This window comes from Panthera pardus, unplaced genomic scaffold (genome assembly GCF_024362965.1).
Source record: "Panthera pardus isolate Hobbes unplaced genomic scaffold, ASM2436296v1 HiC_scaffold_11, whole genome shotgun sequence".
In the NCBI taxonomy this organism is placed as follows: domain Eukaryota; kingdom Metazoa; phylum Chordata; class Mammalia; order Carnivora; family Felidae; genus Panthera; species Panthera pardus.
In genome coordinates, this window is record NW_026526666.1 from 63,187,442 (window position 1) to 63,206,156 (window position 18,715).

General features: G+C 50.6%; 1 protein-coding gene across 2 annotated transcripts; it reads left to right on the forward strand.

The window, feature by feature from the left end:
- Nucleotides 1-9,068: 9,068 nt before the first annotated feature.
- Nucleotides 9,069-18,224, forward strand: LDLRAD1 (low density lipoprotein receptor class A domain containing 1). Of its 2 annotated transcripts, XM_019449205.2 has the most exons (6): nt 9,069-9,182; nt 9,870-9,924; nt 12,485-12,610; nt 14,657-14,794; nt 16,533-16,661; nt 17,876-18,224. In XM_019449205.2, exons 1-6 carry the CDS (start codon nt 9,111-9,113, stop codon nt 18,022-18,024), a joined length of 669 nt encoding a protein of 222 aa, XP_019304750.2. In that variant the 5' UTR covers nt 9,069-9,110; the 3' UTR covers nt 18,025-18,224. The 2 variants fall into 2 exon arrangements, with proteins under 2 accessions (XP_019304750.2, XP_053751057.1); XM_053895082.1 differs by lacking the exons at nt 12,485-12,610; nt 17,876-18,224 and having other exon boundaries at nt 14,688-14,794; nt 16,533-16,655.
- Nucleotides 18,225-18,715: the final 491 nt, after the last annotated feature.

Here is an 18,715-nt window from a genome sequence, read left to right on the forward strand (position 1 = left end):
ATTTGAGTTAATATACTCTTGATTTTCCAGATCTTCCCCTTTCACCCCAACCCAACCTAGAAAAGAATTATGAAATGTTCTATGTCTGTCGCTATATAATATGATGATCAGAGAACAAACTGAAGCAAAAATGACTCTCTCAGAAGTTCATTTTATGTTATTTTGTATAGGCTATAGAGTTTTTGCTGGATGAGTAGTTCCAAAAAACGATTTTTCTGTGTTAGAAAGCATATCAAGTATAAGTTTCAGAGAAAACCTTTCATGTTGATGGTAAGAATTAGACTCTTTGGGATGCAGAATTAAGTATAGATTTCACTTGTCAGAGACTGTTGTTATCATCATTCCTTTAACCTACAATAATTCAGATTTAAAAAGAAGAGTGACATTAGGCGACATAGTACACCACAGTCCGAACGTGATTCTGTGTCATTATACCATGGAATGTTAAAGAACTTTGCAGACCACTACTTTCCCTACTCATAGGGCATTGCGTGCCAGCACTCTGCAGAGTGAGTCACACGCTTACCTTCCAGCCGAGTCATCAGCTTTCTCTGAGTCAGAAGAAAATAGGGTTAACTAATCAAGTGACACTTTGGTCATAAAATGATGGGTTTTATTTTTTAAAATAGTTTGTCTAGATTTGAAAGACAGAGGGTTTGAAAGTATGCGAACACATCCAGAACGGGTAGAAGGAAGGAATTATTAAGCAGTTGTCGAGCAGTCATTGTCTCTTTCTTATTTTTTGTAGAAAACAGTTGAAAAACCTGAGGAATAGATTGGAGTTATCTAAAAACACACACAGTGGTCTTACTTTCCCACCCGTGGTACATACTTAATGTTCCTTAGTCAGGCACAGGTTTTATTGTGATGCATCCAGTGAAGCATGCTGCGAGGGAAGTACACCAGATGATGCAAATTTATAGTAGCCTGAGAACCCACTGTTAGGGAGGGCCTTCCTTATAAAACACTACAAAGGAATGCGTAGATAAGACGGAGCAACTGGATAGTTGTCCTAGATTCTCCCACCTTCTCTTGGTCTTAATTCTCTTTGCTTCTCGAATGAGGTACCCCGGAGACACTCTCCTCTTGAAAGTATCGATCCAAGTTTAGACAAACTATCCCCTCTTGTGTATGAGATATTTCCATATATGTGGAAATACCCAATCATTCCTGTTATTTAGTAGGCATGCAAATATTTGTGTTCTGACTTTTTATTTTAGTATGAAACCAAAAAGACATTTTCGGAAAGAGTTTAGCTTAAAAAAAAAACTCCTCCCCCCCCCCCAACAAAATACACACAACATAAAAATGTTTGACTTGAAATTCCAAAAGAAGCAACGAAACCAGTTCCTTTTTTTTTTTTTTTTTTTTCCTTCTTTTAAAGTTAGCCCTTTTGGGGCATCGGGGTGTCTCAGTTGGTTAAGCCTCCAACTCTTGATTTCGGCTCAGATCATGATCTCACGGGTTCATGGGTTCAAGCCCCGCGTTGGGCTCCATGCTGTCGGGTGCGGAGCCTGCATGGGATTCTCTCTCTCTCCCTTTCTCTCTGGCCCTCCCTCTCTCTCTCAAAATAAATAAACTTAAAAAATAAATCAATAAAGTTTAGCCCTTGTTGGATGAGCCCATCTTCACTTGTTGCCATGAGACAGGCAGCACCTTCTTTCCTACCACACAGCATCTTCTTGAGAATCTTGTCTTGGCCCTGGACAAATTATCAAGACCCTTGAGTCTATGACTCAAACTCCCCACACTCCAAAGATCTTGGATCAGGTCCCTGGTCTAAGACACATACTAACTCAGGCAGTTACAGAGACTAGTATTCCCTATAATGAAGAATGTAAGCCCCAAGAATCCCAATCTTTTCACAAAACTTTATGGACATCTTTTGTTTAGGATACACTTTTTTCCCCAGGAAATTAGAAATGGCCAGATTATCTGGCCTATCAATCCTGTCTCAGAAATTCCTATGATACATTATCAGCCGACCTGAGCTTTCGATCATCATGTGAAACCTGTTTTACTCTGAGCTGATAGTCTAACCAAAAGCAAACAACTTTATCCTTTGTTATTGGTCTGGCTTTATCTCAGATATATGTGCCATTTCCATTATGATTTTTGTAATATATAAAATAGCTCTGTTAGGATTTTTATGAGCTGTTGTGTATCTTAGGGCATATATTGGGAATCTTGACCTAAAGGTTTCTAGACCTTTTCTGATAAAATTAACCAGTCCCCCTCACTTTTGGAGCAATCTATAAAACAGTCTCATCTGAGTCCCAACCCCCACCCCCACCCCCGCCACACACACACACACACCATGGCAGTGAGTGATTTTGTGCAGGGATCCTGTTCCCGGTTCACAGTGTAACCATCCAACAACCACTTGAGAGCCTGAGTGTCAGGCCCTATGCCAGGTGATAGGACTTTAGCAACAAACAAGACTGGTTGCTCAAAGTCTGGGGAAGGAGATGACTATTAATGTGATAAGGGCTATGAGCAGATAAGCATAGAAGTACTATGGGAAGACCCCTAACCTTAATTTGTGGGAGGAAGTCGTATCCAAGCTTAAACCTGGAGGAGAAAGGAAAGCCAGACAAAGAAGTATCCCAAGCAGTGGGAGCAGTGCGCACAAAGACCTAGACATGTGAGGACTGCAAATTGGTCGGTGGGTTGAGACAGAGTACGCAAAACCATAACGATAGATGGTGCTGGGCGGGCAAAATAATAAAGGACCTTCTTAAACCCAGACTTGATCCTGAGCATGACAGAAAGCCATAGGAAGGTTTGAAGCAAGTTATAGCGTTTTAGAACAGATTCACTTGACAGCAACGTTGAGGATAGACCAGAGGGGCAAGTTCAGAAGCCAACAATAGCGGTTCTGTAGTAACCTCTAGAATCTATTAAATTATGTACTTATTCAGCCACACCAAAATGGGAAATTCCATTCCTTTCCCAGAGTTCTTTTTTTTTTAATGCCCAATAATCCTGTTTAATTTTACTTCACATATATTTTTGAGTCCTTATCTCTAAGTCTCTCTGCCCCTCCACATTACTGTTTGGATGGTAAACCCTAGGACCGGTGTCTGGGTCCTGGTCACAAGCTAAGTGTTACCAAGCCAACTGGGAAGGCTGTTCCATGAAGCCCAAGCTTCTTACCAGACTTACGTTGGACTACATTTTTAAACTGCAATGCTAGGTCAAATTCTCACCATCCTCAAATTCTAGGTTTGCCAACCCAGTCTCTTCCAACCCAGTGTGCTCCTGAGCCCCTCCCACAAGCTTTCCAGTTGCTAAGGGTGTCATGTTTACATTTGAGTATCATCAACATTTGAGTTACCTTTTTTTATCTTTCTTTCCTTGACCACTTGTTCTAGAGTCTGGGGGTGGAGGTATGTACAGTAATGGAGATTGAAATAGTGGGAAATGCAGACTTCCATGAGAAGCTAGATTGTACGATGAATGTGCATTTTCTGACTCCTTGTGATAATTATACTGGGAGGTACAGTGTATATACCTTTTCTGAAAGTTGTGATTGTTGAAGTCAGCTCCATACATTTCAAATTAAGTGCTCTCTTCCTGTGATGTTGATGACTTGTTTAGAGCAGGCGTTCTTAACCCTGTTCAGGCCGTGGGCCTTCTTGGCGATCTGGTGAAGACTGTGGGCTCCTTAGAACAATGTTTTCAAATGCATAAAACTAAATATGAAGGACTGCAAAGGACACTAATGATGTTAAAATATAGTTCTTAAGAGACTTTTGAAATGTTGTGGTTGTGTATATAGCTATTTCTTTATTAACACATAAATTAAGGTCTAGTGGTGGTTCTAAAACCTCTGTAATTTCAAAGTGATTGCGAATTATTATTTTGAAATATCTGCAGCAACTGTAATATGATCTCTAAATGTCTGTGATTTCTATTGGTGACAAAGTCACAGGTACTTCTCATATACTGTCGATTGTTGCCTGTATTTCATAACTGAAGGAAATGATAGATTTCAGTTAGAAGTTAGTGAAAATAAAGATTTAATTTTTTCCCATTCAAGTTTGCTGAATCCTTGGTTTAAAGGATGTCTAACTTTTGTCATTTTTTATAAGATTTTATTGAAATTCCAGTTCACCTACAGTTTTACTTTGTCACTTTAGGAGCAAAATATTTTTGTTTGCTTCTTCAATTCTAAATTATTTGGGTTTTTTTGTTTGTTTTTGTTTTTTTACTGTTTCCTGTGTGCTTTTTATACTTGAATTGTTCTGCAACATTGGAACAGCAATAATTGAAGGCTTGGGCAGAAAGAAAACAGCGACTGATTAGACATGAGAGGTTTCCACAAAAGCTCGATAATGTTACCTCAAGATGTACCATCAGGCAGTCATTGCTGGAGCCCACATCTGTTGAATCACAATGCTTAAGTATGTCAACTTCAATAACGTGAGGATCATCTGCATTAAACTATATTACAATGCTATCTTGGAGAAGTGTCTGCTTAGATCTATCACGATGGCGTTTGTCACTTCTGCCAAGCCCTTCAGAGCAGTATCACTATCACGTTAAATGGGTGCTTACAACATTCTTCTAGGAAAGCAGGCTGGGACCCGCTATTCCCATTCTAGCCTTGGCGTCGACAGTCTCGGAGAGGAGAGACGGCCAGCCAGCGCTCCCCAACTTATAGGGGAGGAGTGATAAATGCCGAGGCAGGGACCAGGCCTCACTCTAGGGGGGTCTGGAAGGAGATCTCTCCGGTTCCCGGGTCCATGTAATAGTGGCACCCATTAGAATTCTCCAACTCAGTGTTGGGCACTGGACTGAGAAGCAGTCCTAGCGGATCTCTCTGTGATTGTAAACAAACCAAGGCCTCCAGAAACAATATTGCAGGGAGCGGAGCTCTTTTCACATAGGGGCTCTTACTTCATAATACACGTAGCCCTTTGAGGTAAGTGTCCTTATCTCCATCCTTCAGATGAGGAAAGATTGCAAGAGGCTGTGACTTGCCACCTTAAATGAGTTAGTACTAATCTGACAGAGTTGGGATGAAAACCCCGGTGTGTCTGACAAGCTGAGGTTTGCTGATCTCACATCTAGGGGGTCTCTCCTAGCCACAGCTGGGCTAAGACAGAACCCCACAGGGTAAGGTATATAGGGAAAGGTAAATCCAGGGAGGAGGGAGAGTCAAATCTTTATCAAGTGAGGTTTTTACCCGGATCTGGGCACAAAAGGTGGATTTAGAAAGGCAGAAGGATGGGGCGCCTGGGTGGCTCAGTCAGCTGAGTGGTTGAGCATCCAACACTTGATTTCCACTCAGGTCATGATCTCACAGTTCATGGGTTTGAGCCCCCTGTCGGGCTCTGTGCTGGCAGTGTGGAACCTGCTTGGGATTCTCTCTCTCTCTCTCTCTCTCTCTCTCTCTCTCTCTCTCTCTCCCCTCTCCCCTGCTTGCCCACTCTCTGTCTCAAAGTAAATAAACTTCCAAAAAATCTTAAAAAACAAAAAAAGGCAGAGAGAGCCAGCAGAAGTCACTCTAAGCAAGTGACAAGCTATAGTCTGGAGAGAAATGTATAACCCATGTAACAGTTTACTCAAATCCAGCATAAAGAAATCCATAAATCAGTAAGAAAATGACACACCGCCCATAGAAAAATGAACAACAGATAGGAAAAAGCAACACACCAGGGAGGAAATCCGCACGACCCGTGTATAAAAAAGAGCGGCACAAAAGCATGGAGTAGGACAAGGCTTTCCAAACTGAATGTGCTTTTGAATCTCCTGAGACTCTTGTTAAGATGCAGGTTCTGGTTTGGTAGGGCTGGAGTGAGACCCCAGTTCTAAACAGCTCTCAGATGATGCACATGCTGTTTGGAGAAGTGAGGGTGTGGGTACAGGTAGGGTGTGAACTTTCCAGCCAGCCATTTCTGTATCTTGGCTCTGCCTCTTTTTTTTTTTTTTTTAATTTTTTTAAATGTTTTTATTTATTTTTGAGACAGAGAGAGGCAGAGCATGAGCAGGGGAGGGGCAGAGAGAGAGGCAGACACAGAATGTGAAGCAGGCTCCAGGCTCTGAGCTGTCAGCACAGAGCCCGACGCGGGGCTCGAACTCACGGACTGTGAGATCATGACCTGAGCCGAAGCCGGACGCTTAACCGACTGAGCCACCCAGGCGCTCCAGCTCTGCCTCTCTTCATCTGTGAACCTTGGGCAAGTCACCTAATATCCCCGTGCCTCAGTTTCCTCATCTGTAAAATGGACATGATAGTCCCCGTAGTCTGTGCTTGGGAGGAGCACAGACTCGTATGTAAACGAGTCAACATACATACAGCCTGTAGCACAGCGAGTGGCAAAAGCGAACGCTCCGTAATTGTCAGTGATTAGTGGCAGCAGTAGTACTTACTAGAGATGTACAAATTAAACCAGAGATACGATTTTTGAACCTACCAGACACAGGTGTTTGAAAGTCTGACCACTTCAAGGCTGGGGAGACGGGAGGCAGAAACTCCCACACACTGCTAATGGGCGTGCAAAGCAGTTTGGCAAATTCTGGTAAAACTTAGGTGTCCTTACCATGTGATTGTGTGTGTGTGTGTGTGTGTGCGCGTGTGTGTGTAGAGAAGGCAGCAGCATTGTAAAAATCAGCCCCTGGAAGCATACAGGGCATAGTCAGGAAACTGATGGGCTGCAGGGAGGGAAGGAAGGGAATAAACACGACTGGGGAGAACAGAAGCCTTTGATTTTGCTGAACTTAATAGTAAAGACGTCTGAAGCAAAAATGACTAAGTCTTGCCCTCTGTTAACTCCGGGGGTAGGTACATGATTATTTGTTACATGATTCTTCCTACTTTTCTGTGATAAGTTTTGGAGACTCTTTTTTTTTTCCAAGGGAGGGAAGAGGGGAAGAAGGGAGAAGTGAGAGTAAATAGGGAAAGGGCGCCTGGGGGTGGTACTGGGTGTTGAGTGGGGAGGACAGAGAGGTCCTTTTATTGGGGCACCACCTTTCTTCTGGAATGAATGGATAGGAAGCTTAGAGATATAGATGAGAGAGCTGAAGCTCAGAGAGGTTGGGTAACCGACCTGTCAGAGGCCACACAGCCAGCGTGGGACCATTTGGACTCTCAGCTCCAAAGCTCCTGTTCTTGCTGGAAGGTGGCTCCAGCAGGCCCCAGCCAAGGCCAAGGGAGCTCAGCAGCGTTGCCCAAGGGAACCCATGGTAGACGTCTCTGCTCAATCTTAAAACCCTGAGTCCTGACCTCAGAAACCCTGCGAACCCCGTGCGCCAGACATCCTCTACCAATCAGTTGCCATTGGCACACCAGATGGGATCTAGCCGGCATCTTTAGCAGATGGTGTGGCGCGTCCCGCCCATAGCCCTCAGCCCTTTCCATGTCAGGGCACATCAACCTAGCCCGCATCTCTGCACCTGAGGCAGGCCAGCGGTGCCAGGAGTGAGTACCCTCCAGCGAGTCTCAGCCAGTGACTAGCACGAGCGGGCAGATAAATACCCCAGTGCCCTGGCCTTCAGGTGGGGGGACTCTTAGGTGCCCGTCGTGGGAATGTGCTCGATACCATGCCCGTTACGGGGTCCTTCCTTTCCCCGTCTCACTTCCCGCACTCCCCAGCTGGCATTTCCAGGCATCACTCCCAATTAAGCCTATTTGCCTTTCAGTCTGGTCTTATGGTCTGATCATAGGAGTCCCCAGCTAAGACGCCCCCTTCGTCTAGTCTAAGCTTTTCACCTACGCACGAGGAAACTGAAGCTCCGCGAAGGGGAGCCACTCACCCACAGCAGCGCCAGTGGCAGGGCCCTCAGGAGAGCCTGCGGGTTTAGCCCTTCCCAGAGCCGCTGCCTCCAGAGGGCTGCCCATCCCGCCCTACCGCAGGCGCATCTGGTACTTAATATCCCAATGCAAAAGAGAAGGTCAGTCACAGGTTAGACAACCCCTGGGTATCAGAGGCAGGCTGCAGAGGGACCTTCCCTGGAGGCCCCAACGGACACCTCTCCTCCCTTGGTCCTCCAACCAGTCCCTTAAGCTCCCTGGGCCTTGGTCTCCCCAGCGGTGGGATGAGGGTTGGGCGGCAGAGGTTTTTTAGGTGAGCAACCTGCCCACCCCTCCCCCATCAGGGGCCCCACTGCCAGAAAGATGAAACCGTATGTGGCAGGGCTCCCGGGTGGCTCAGTCGGTTAAGCGTCAGACTCTTGATTTCGGTTCAGGTCACGATCTCATGGTTCATGAGATTGAGCCCCACATCGGGCTCTGTGCTGACATCACGGAGCCTGCTTGGATCCTCTCTCCCCCTCTCTCTGCCCCTCCACCGCTCATTCTCTCTCTCTCTCTCTCAAAAATAAATAACCATTAAAAGAAAAATTTTTTTAAATTTTAATGTTTATTTTTGGAGACAGAGAGAGACAGAGCGCAAGCAGGGAAGGGGCAGAGAAAGGGAGACACAGAATCTGAAGCAGGCTCTAGTCTCTGAGGTGTCAGCACAGAGCCCGATGCAGGGTTAGAACTCACAAACGGTGAGATCATGACCTGAGCCAAAGTCGGATGCTTAACTGACTGAGCTGCCCAGGTGCCCCTAAAAGAAAATTTTGAAGGAGAAGAGAAGAGAAGAGAAGAGAAGAGAAGAGAAGAGAAGAGAAAAGGTACATGGCTACTTTTTAAAATAAAATAATTTAAAATTATATCTGCTTTATAATTTTAGTGGAAAATTCATATTCTTTCCACATAGATAACCTATGAAATTGAATAGAAGAACAATAAGAAGACGACTCCTGTTTTTTAGCCACTAGAACATTAATTCTGGGTATTTCTGCCTGGATCTTTATGTGGCCGAGGGGCCGGAGATCCCCCAGTCTCATCACTGATGTAGAGGAAAAAGGTCTGAACCCCGCTTGCCCCCTACTGCGACACTTGGGGCAATTTCTCCCTCTCTGAACCACAGGCTCTTGGTTGGTAACATGGGCGGGAAGATTCTAACCTGAGAGTGTGCCATCAGACTGCAGGGTGGGGAGAGGCCAGGCAGGAGCCTGGGAAGGGACTGCCCGCAGGGAGGGTGTGGCCAGGCCTCACACCCTCCCTCCTCCAGGCTGCCCCTGGTGACAGGGCAGGAACCCGCTGAGTTCTCTGCATGGGGCCCCCAGTGCCAGGAGGCTGGAGCTGGGAGCTAGAGGCCAGAGACATGAACAAAATCTTCCCCCAGGTAACAGCTGATTGATGGATTGATTTTTTTTTTCAAATTTTATTTCAGAAAGAAAGAGAGTGTGTGAGCAGGGGAGAGAGGCAGAGGGAGAGGGAGAGAGAAATCTCAAGCAGGCTCCATGCTCAGTGCAGAGCCCAACGTGGGGCTTGATCCCACAACCCTGGAATCATGATACGAGCAGAAATCAAGAGTCGGTTGTTCAACCAACTGAGTCACCCAGGTGCCCCAAGAACAGCTTTAAAATGGCTCCTGACCTGGGGGAGTCAACCCCGGGGCAAGGAGTGGGCAGTAAAGTGGTGAGGTGCTGAGGTGGCCCAGGTCCCCCTTGCTCTGGAGGCTCCCTCCCAGATTGTAGGGGGCCCAGCAGGTGAACCAGCTGCACAGTTTGGGTGGTGGGTGCTGGAAGGGGGACAGAGGAGCCAGGTGGACAGGAGGCCAGGGGAGGGAGCCATCACCGTTACGGGAGGGGGCAAGGAAAGCCCCTCCAGGGAGGAGCCCAAGCCAGTTTGAAGGAGGTATGTTTGCCAAGTGGAGAAAAAGGCATTGCAGGCAGAGGGCACAGTCTAGGTGTAGGTGTGGAATCGAGAAGCAGGTCTGAGACACTTAGCACGCTGGCGTATGGGGGCCTGTGGTTCCATGGAAGACTCTCCGTGACCCTTCTGAAAACCCGTTCTGTCTCTTGGGCAGGGAGATGGCAATGGCAATGCTGCTGCTGGAACCAAAGCCCTCCCTGGAGGGGAAGGTAAAGGACAGAGGGCTCCCAGGTGGGGCTCCCTTGAGGCTGGGCCACGGCTACAGACGCATGAAGAGGGCTCCCCACGGCTCCCACTGTCCCTCAGACCTCTGCCCCCATGCTAATGTCACCTGCTCCCAGCTTCCTGGCCAGCCCTGCTGATGGTCACCTGCTTAAGAGGCTTGTTCTTTCTCTCCATGCGTTCGTTGAGCGCCTACTGTGCGCTGCCTATCACAGACCCCGCGCCACATACAGCGCCCCCTGTAACCTATACAGGGAAGAGCTCTGGAGCCAAAGTCCTGACTGAGTGCATGACCTGGGCTCTGCTCTTTACCTCTGGGGGATAAAGTGGGCAGGATCACATACTTAGCACCTCCATTGTGACACTGACTCACGGTGTACCCAGCACAGTTTGCTTTCCCTTTACGCAGTAAAGGAAGGAAGGAACGCACATCTATTGAGCCCTGTCTTGGCCCACTTCTGTCACCGAGGAAACAGAACCAGAGAGGCGGATGATAATAATAATGGCTATAAAGAATCAACCCCCCTTGTATGTGCCTGGCACTGTATGGCCTCTTTTTAATCCCCAGGCCGCTCGGGGAAGGGGTCCTGTTTGGGGCAGTAACAAGACGGGGCAGCTGAGGAGAAGGGAGTTTGGGGAACTTGGCCAAACTGGGATCCCACACAGCTGGGAGGTGGGAGAGGTGGAGTTCAAATTCGACCTGGGGTTCCTCTGGCGGCAAAGCCCCTGCGTCCCTGTGGCTCCACACCGGGGCTTGTGTATTTCCCAGTGCGGCTCCCGGTGGGCGTGGCTGTGGAACAGAGAGTCTGGGTTCCCGTCTGTCCGGAACGGATTGGCGCCAGAGGGCTTTTTAGCTTTGCAGAGCGGCATCTTCACCTGGGCTCAGGCCCTGGTGCCGCCAATGGGTCTCAAGCGTCTCCCACGACACCCCGCCCGCAGCCCGTGCTGCACAAATATTTGAGGAGCAGCTGCTTGGCTGACCAGGCTCCCCGCTGTCTCCCTGGTTACCGGAGTTTACTTTGTGTCTGCCACCGACCAGGACTGCGGGGGTTGGGGATTTTCAGTTCATGCTGCATCGCTTGTTCTAGCTCCTCTCCCAGGGCACACCTTCAGGGGCTCCAGCCACTTGCCCTTCCCCGCGCGCCCTCCATCAAGCCTTCACTCTTACACTCTCTACCTGGGATGGCTTGTCCTTGCACCCTCCCCTCACCTGCCTGTGGAACTCCCACCTGTGCTTCCCACACCCCTCCGTCCAGCAGCCATGCCACCTTGCTCATGCCTGCTCGACACTTAGTGCCTGGCACCGGAGCTGCCCGTGTCCAGGTACCCATCTGACAGGCGGGCAAGCACAGAGTAGGCAGCTCCGGAAATGTGAGTGGACTGGAGGGAAGTGACATGAACTCACCCGAACTGATGGCCCTCCCGTATCTCTGGGATCTCTAGGTCAGAGTGGTCACAAAGCACCTACTGTGTGTCTTGCCTCTCAACGGGACCCTGGAGACCTAGAGATGCCTAAGACCTGTTTCGCTCCCTTTTCTGCAATAACTGTGGCCCAGAGGACAGGACAGCAGTGGGCACCCACACTCTTCCTTTTCCCCATCCATGCCTTGTCCTCTAAGTACAACAACAAGCTTTCAGGGCATAAGGACCAGAGCCATGACTACTGTTTTTCTGTCCTTTACAGAGCAGGGCACCTCATAGGTCCTTAATAAAGCTTTCTTTCATTATTTTCATGAGGAAGCAAAATTTAAAGGAGCCAGGGAAGTTAAAGGAGCAGGATGTCTCCTCTCACAGTTATTTCCACAGTGCTTAGGATACAGCTTGGCACATAGTCGGTGCTCAGCAAACAATAATAGCTAAAGCCTTTAGAACACTTACTATGTGCCAAGCTCTGCTCTTATCCGTTAACTAGCTTAGCTTAGCTCTGTCAACAACCCTAAGGTAGGTATTATGACCCCCATTTTCCACATGAGGAAATAGGCCTAGAAAAATAAAGTGGTTTCTCAGTATGGTCCAGTTGGGATTCTAACCTGCATCCTGGCTGGCTCCAGAATGGACAATCAGCTGGCATCGTGCAAAGGGCACGACTCATGTCCCAGCTCTGCACAAGGTGACCTGGACATTTTCTTCTCTGAGCCTCAGTTTCCTCATCCATAAAATAAAGGTTCTTTTTGAAAATTAATGACTATGAAGGCCCGCTTTAGTTTTTCCCCAGGCAGGGGCTCACCAAGCAGGTGGGCATCTCTCTTGGCCCCCTGAGGAGAAGTCCTCGAGGGAGGACATCTGGGTGAGGGCAGTGGAGCAGTGACTGGGATGTTTATTCTGACATGTTTATCACTGGCCAGCTACTGGCCGGGGCGAGGGATGGGTGCTTGGTGGAGGTGGGCCCACAGGTAGGACCGGGAGCATCGTGGAAGGCTCAGGCACCCCCTCCTCCAGGGAGCCCTTCCTGCCCCTGCACCCCTAGGAGGGGAGGCACACCTATAGGGGCCAGGGATTAGGATCCCTAGCTGCTTGGTCACTGGCTTCCCACCCCGTACATCATAGGCTTTGGCTCCCTCTGTTGCTCACGCCGAGGCGCCTGCCTCTCAGCCTTCTTGCTCCTGCTTCTGGTGACTCTCGCAGCCCTGATTGCCCTGGTCGCCATCCTTGGACTCCCCCCGCGCACACCAGGTCAGTGTGGTCAAGAGAGGGTGGGCTGGACTTACCAGGAGGGGATCCGGGGACAGGGAGATAAGGAATCCTAACGCCGCTGGCTGCTCCACGAACAGGCTTTGGGACAATTCCCAGGGTGTGTGCGCAGACACGGCCCACATGCACGTCTGAGCTGCCATTTGCACATCTGTGATAGGAGTTATTGAGAGGACCGGCTCTGACATCACCTTCCTCAGGAATCCTCCCTGGCCCATAGGCTAGGCCATGTGTCTCGATCCCCACAGCCCCACATACTTCCTCTTCCCCTGGCCTGGCTATCCTGGGAGGTGCCGTCTACCTGTGTATCTGCCTCCACCATAAAGGACAGGGACGTGTCTGGTACATCCCCGCAGCCCTGACTTCAGTGCTGAACCCCAACACAGTCTCTGCCTCGTGGAGCTCGCAGTTTGGAGATTAAAGGACATTCATCAAATAAGCACCTGAAGGCAGGATTAATGGGGGCTCTGTGAGTCTGGAACAGGGGCACTGACCCAGTCTAGGAGTCACGTGGGTGCCCTGAGAGGTGAAAGGGAGCCGAGCCATGAAGAAAAAGTGGGAACTGGTTACTGGAGGGGGTGGCAGGAAAAATGTCCTGGGCACAGGCAACCCCATGTGTAGAGTCCCTGGGATGAGAGGAAACATGAGGAGAAGGAGAGACTGCAGGAGGCCAGGGGACACCCAGGGCAAGAGCAGGGGGCGAGGCAGGTGCCCAGGGCCTCAGGGCTGTCCTGGGGAGGGGTCACCATCCAGAGAGCCATGGGAAGGGGCTTAAGCTGGGGGTGGGGTATCATTTCTGAGAGAGGTCTCTGGAGCCAGGTGGGGGGGTATAAGGGGACAATGTGGGGGTAGGGGGTAAAATCCACAGTACTCTATGTGCCTGTGCAAGAACACGGGCACTGACGGTAGATGTGAACACATGTGGAGCTGCACTCATGTGCCCGTGAATGACACGTATGTCTGTATGTGTGTGTCAGTGTGTGTGTGGGTGTCTGTGTGTGTGTTCGTGTGCATGTGTGTGCACATGTCTGAGTATGTGCATGTGTGTCACTGTGTGTATGTATGTGTGACAATGTGAGTATCTCTGAGAGTCAGTCCCCCTCCTAGAAGCCAAGCTAGCTCCGGGAGGTGAGACGTGGTTCATGGGTGCCCAAACACACGTGCACAGCCCCGATCCCATCTCCAACCTGCACGCACGTATATATACACAGGCACAGCCCGTGGGGCCAGGGCGACCCCCCACTTGTCTGCCAGTCTCTCTCCTTTAGTTCTTTGGAGCAGCCACGGGGTGGGTGTTCCCCCCAGTGGGATGGAAGAGAAGACTCTCAGCTGGACACTGGGGGACCAGCCTCAGCCTCAGGGAAGAGCCAGCCCCAGCAGGCCTGGGCTATCAGCGGCGGGACTGGGCCTTGCATCTGTCTGAGCCTCACTTTTCTCATCTGTAAAGTGGGGCTAATGATGACACCTCACAGGGCTTTTTGGGGAAACAGTAGAGTACAAATGTGAAAGGGCTCTGCAGCCCATGAATTGTGCCCACAGGTAAGGGGCTGTGGCCTAACGGTCCCCAGCAGGCCCCACTAGATTGCTCCTGCCAACCTGACCTTGGCACCAGGACCTCCACCATTAAAACCACTTCATGGACTGGAACGCTGCCCTCAGGGGCCTCCATGGGACTGGCCCTAAGCTCTCAGTAAAGGAGGGAACCATGACTCACTCTGCCTGCTCTCTGTGGTAGGGTCATTCACACACAAGCTTTCATGTAATCTCTCCAGCAGTCCTATGGGCTTTGTGCTCTGATCTCCATTGTACAGACAAGGAATCTGAGACTCAGAGAGGTCAAGTAGTCTGCCCAAGGTCACACAGCTGGCAAATGGTAGAGTGGGGGCTTGGACCTCATCTCCGTCACCATCCCGCCAGGGTCACACCTGGTCCTGTGGGCAGGCTCAGTGTAAGGCTCAGCTTCAGGTACTCGTGATGTCCTTGTAAGCACCGCTCTTGAGCCTCCGGGGTCTCTCCCTGCCAACTCAGGCGTCCAGACCTGTGTGACACTGATGAACAGGACAGGCTTCCTGTGCCATGACCGGAGGAGCTGCGTCCCAGCCAGCAGGGTCTGTGACGGCATCCGCACCTGTGCCCAGGGCGAGGATGAGGACGAGGCCATGTGCCGTGAGTACCTGCTCAGTCCTGCCCTGCCCCGAGTGGGCCCCTCCAGGGCCCATTTGCGGTTGCCCCCCACTCTGTTCTCCCTGCAGCCATACTGAAGCTCTACAGTCCCCAGTCTACCAGGCACCTTCATGTCCCCCAGCCTTTGCTTGTATGGGACCCTCAGCCAGGAGCACTGTCCTCACCCTGTCCCAGGCACATGCACACATACGTGCCCATGCTAGGAAGGTCTTCGCTCTGGGCATCTCCACTCCCTGAGAACCTGTATCCATCTTTCAAGGGAGAGTTCAAGTGTTAACTCCACCAGGAAACCTTCCCTGACTCTCAAAGTAGGTTAATTCCCTCCCCTGGGCTCCCATAGCCCCCGTGCTTCCCCCTGTCCCAGCCCTACTCACATTGGCACATTGGCCACCCCCACCAGACTGTGAACCCCTCTAGGGCAGGCCTGGTCTACTTGGTCTGGGGGCTCCAGTTCCTGGCAGAGGACTAGATCTGGGATGATTTCCTGAATCAATGATGGAATGAGTGAATGAGTGGGAAAACCTGGTCCCAAAACTTAGAGACCTGACAGTACTCAGGAGAGAAAAACCATGGCTGTGTAGACGAGGCACTTTCCATGTAGGAGAGAGAGTCTACTGTGTTGGAGTGGGGGGGGGGGGAGCGGATGGGGAAAGGGTCACTTTATCGTGGACACGCTAGACTAGAGGAGATGTTAAAGGTCATCTGGTCCATGTCCCAGCTCATGCTCAAATGCCCTCATAACAAACCCAATAAAGGCCACCGAGCCTCTGCTTGCATACGTGTAGGATGGGGGGCTCACTACAGCGTGAGGCACTGCTCCCCTCCTTCATCACATAGTTTCCATGGGAATGTCTCCCTTGTGCCAAGTTTAGAGCTGTCTCCCTGCAGCATCCTTGATTGGTTCCAACTCTGTTCTCTCATCTGAACCACATTTTAATCTATCTTCCATGATGGGGGCACTGCATGGATTTGCAGATTGCTCTCTCGCCTACCGTGAGAGTCTCCTTCCTCGGGCCACACTCTGAACACCTACAGTCATCCCCTCATGCTTGGTTTTCTCCATTCCACCAGCACACCATAGGACACACACCAGCTACCCTTGTCCCTCTCCCTGGTCGGGCTCCAGAAGCATCCATGACGTTTCTGGTTGGCCCTGGCTTGTCCAAGGAACAAAGGCTTTTCCACTTCCAAAGGTCTCTCGTGATGTGGCCTAAGTTTATGTGAATTTTTGGTAGCCCTTTCACCCCTCTAACACAGAACCCATTTGCAAGAACGGTGCTCTGATGCCCTCTCACAAAGTATGTGAACCCACATCCTCTGAGTTCTGGCGCCCGAATGCAAGATTTCATGTTTACTCTTGTTATGTTCCTGTTGGAGGCTTCCTGGAGGTGAAGGAACTTGAACCTGGACTTAAAAGTGGGATGGTTTTGGAGAGGTGTCAAGAAGGACATTTCCGGAGGAAGGAATAGTGCAAGCCCTGGTGTGGGGTGGGCATGCACCAGAGCCAAGCCGGAAATGAGGAAGGGAGATGCCACTCTCTGGGCATCTTGTTGGGCAGACAGGGAAAGAGCACTCCTCTGCCCTTGACGTGACCTCCACCCCAGGAAACCTCCTTGTGAGCCCGTTTGGCAACTGCCAGGGTGGCCAGGACAATCCACCTCCTGATAGATGTCTGGAGGCCGGATGTGGACTTCCCCCTGCTTCACCTGTCTCCCTGTAGGGGATGTGCCCCAGAGCCTCCCCAGCTTCCTCGTGGCCCGCTGTGGAGACCCGTCTTCCTGGATCTACTCGGACCAAAAGTGTGATGGCATTAACAACTGCGGGGACTGCTCAGATGAACTGAGCCCAGGTAAGGGTCTGGGCACAGGCCGGGCTGAGGCAGGTGACCAGGCAGTGGCCAAAGGGCAGAAGTTGACCAGAGAATCTCAGAGGTTCCCCCCACCTCCCCTTCTCACATACCATGAAGTTCTCCACCCCTGCTTGAATGCCTCCAGTGGCGGAGTGCTCACTACCACTCCAGGTGGCTCCTGCTGGAGGGTTATCCTTCTGTGGTGGGGAGCTCACCCTCAAGGGCACAGATGAGGAAACTGGGGCCCAGAGGGTGGTCACGCAAAGAGTACGTACATGGCTGAACTGGGATGTGAACCCGAGTTTCCTTCATCCCCTCTGTACCTCCCAAAAGCCCTGTGAGGAAGCAGCATAGGAATCACTGGCCCCAAATTCATATGTAGGTAAACTGAGGCCAGAGAAGGGACTTAATAGAATAAGTGATAGGAAAGAAGCATGGGTATAAACCCAGGTCTCCTGACTCCAAGTCTGAAGCTCTTTCACTGCCCAGACTTTCCTTTCAATCTCTCCCCCATTGTTCAATCAACAAACGTGTTCCGAGCACTGTTAGGGGCTGGCCCTGGTGCCAGGTTCTGCTGGGGGATAGTCAGGAGTCAAACATGTGTCCTACCCTCAGGACTAACATCACGTTGATGCCAAAAGGAAGTGCTGGGTTCCAAAAACCCTAGAGAGGGTTTGCGGGGCAGTCAGTGGGGGGTGGGGGTGGGGGTAAGAATCAAGGGAGACTTCTCAGAAGAGGCACTGTTCAAGCAGGTTTTAACAGGCAGATGCTGAGTGTGCAAGAAGCACACTGGAGGCCCAGGGTACAGGATGAAGGCAGGAAGTCTGTGAGCCATCCTCCGAGAGTCGCCATAAGTTGGCTGGCGTGGCTGAGTCAGAGCGAGGGAGGGAAGCCGGGCTGCGGGAGACAATATGCTCCCCTTAATATCCCACACTGACCATGGGCCTGGCACTTTGCTTATCTTCCTTAATAACATCCTTGAGCAGATGAGGAAAGTGAGGCTCAGACAGGGTAAGGCTGTGTGTGGTCACATAGCCTATGATTTGGGGAGTCTAAATTCTGTCTCCCACTGGGAGATAAGGCATACAGGCGACCCATGTCTGATGGGGTGGCTCTATGGGGAGCTATGGCAGATTTCAGAGCCAGGGGTGGGCGGGTGCCTAGGGCACTCCAGGACACAGCAGTGGCCCTTCTGCTGGCTCTTGTGCCCACAGTGACTACATGCCCACCCTGTGGCCCCGGCTGGTGGCGCTGCCCCTCCATTGTCTTCAAGTACTGTGACTGCATCCCAAGGGTCCTGTGCCGTGACCACACGCAGCACTGCTCCGACTGGTCTGATGAATACTCCTGTCCTGGACCCTGAGGGGGCCACCCGGGCCAGGCTGGGAGGCTGGCTGGAACGGCACTCATAACCCTTCACACGAGCATCACGTCCAAGAACGCGAGGGCAGGAAGGAGGCTACAAGATCATCTAGTGGGACCATGCACCACTGCCTGTGAACAAGAATCCCCTCTCCTGGGGGGCGCCTGGGTGGCTCAGTCGATTAAATCTCAAACTCCTGATTTTGGCTCAGGTCATGATCTCAGGGTCGTGAGTTCGAGCCCTGCACCAGGCTCTGAGCTGAGCATGGAGCCTACTTAAGAATCTCTCTCTCCCTCTCACTCTGCCCCTCCCCTGCTTGCTCCCTCTCTTAAAAAACTGCCTCTCCTGCCTTCAAGTTGGTCAGCCTTTCCTTGAATGTCTACAGTGATAAGGGCTCACTACCGTAATAGGCAGCTCCTAAGATGAATGGAATCTGCCTCCATGATTTTGGGCCTGTTTCTGGGCGACACAGAAGAAATATGTTCCTCTGCCCTAAGACAGGCTTGCAGATCCTGACCTTGTACCCCTTAGAAAAAGGTTAAGTCTGGGCCTTAAAAAACCAAGCTAAGGAATTTAGCTCTTAGGGATGGAACATACATGTGAAGTGTATGCCACTTTCTGCCCCTCTGGTACCTAAGACAAACGGCCGGGCTCACGTGCAGCCTTAGCATTTTTCTCAACACGGTAATCC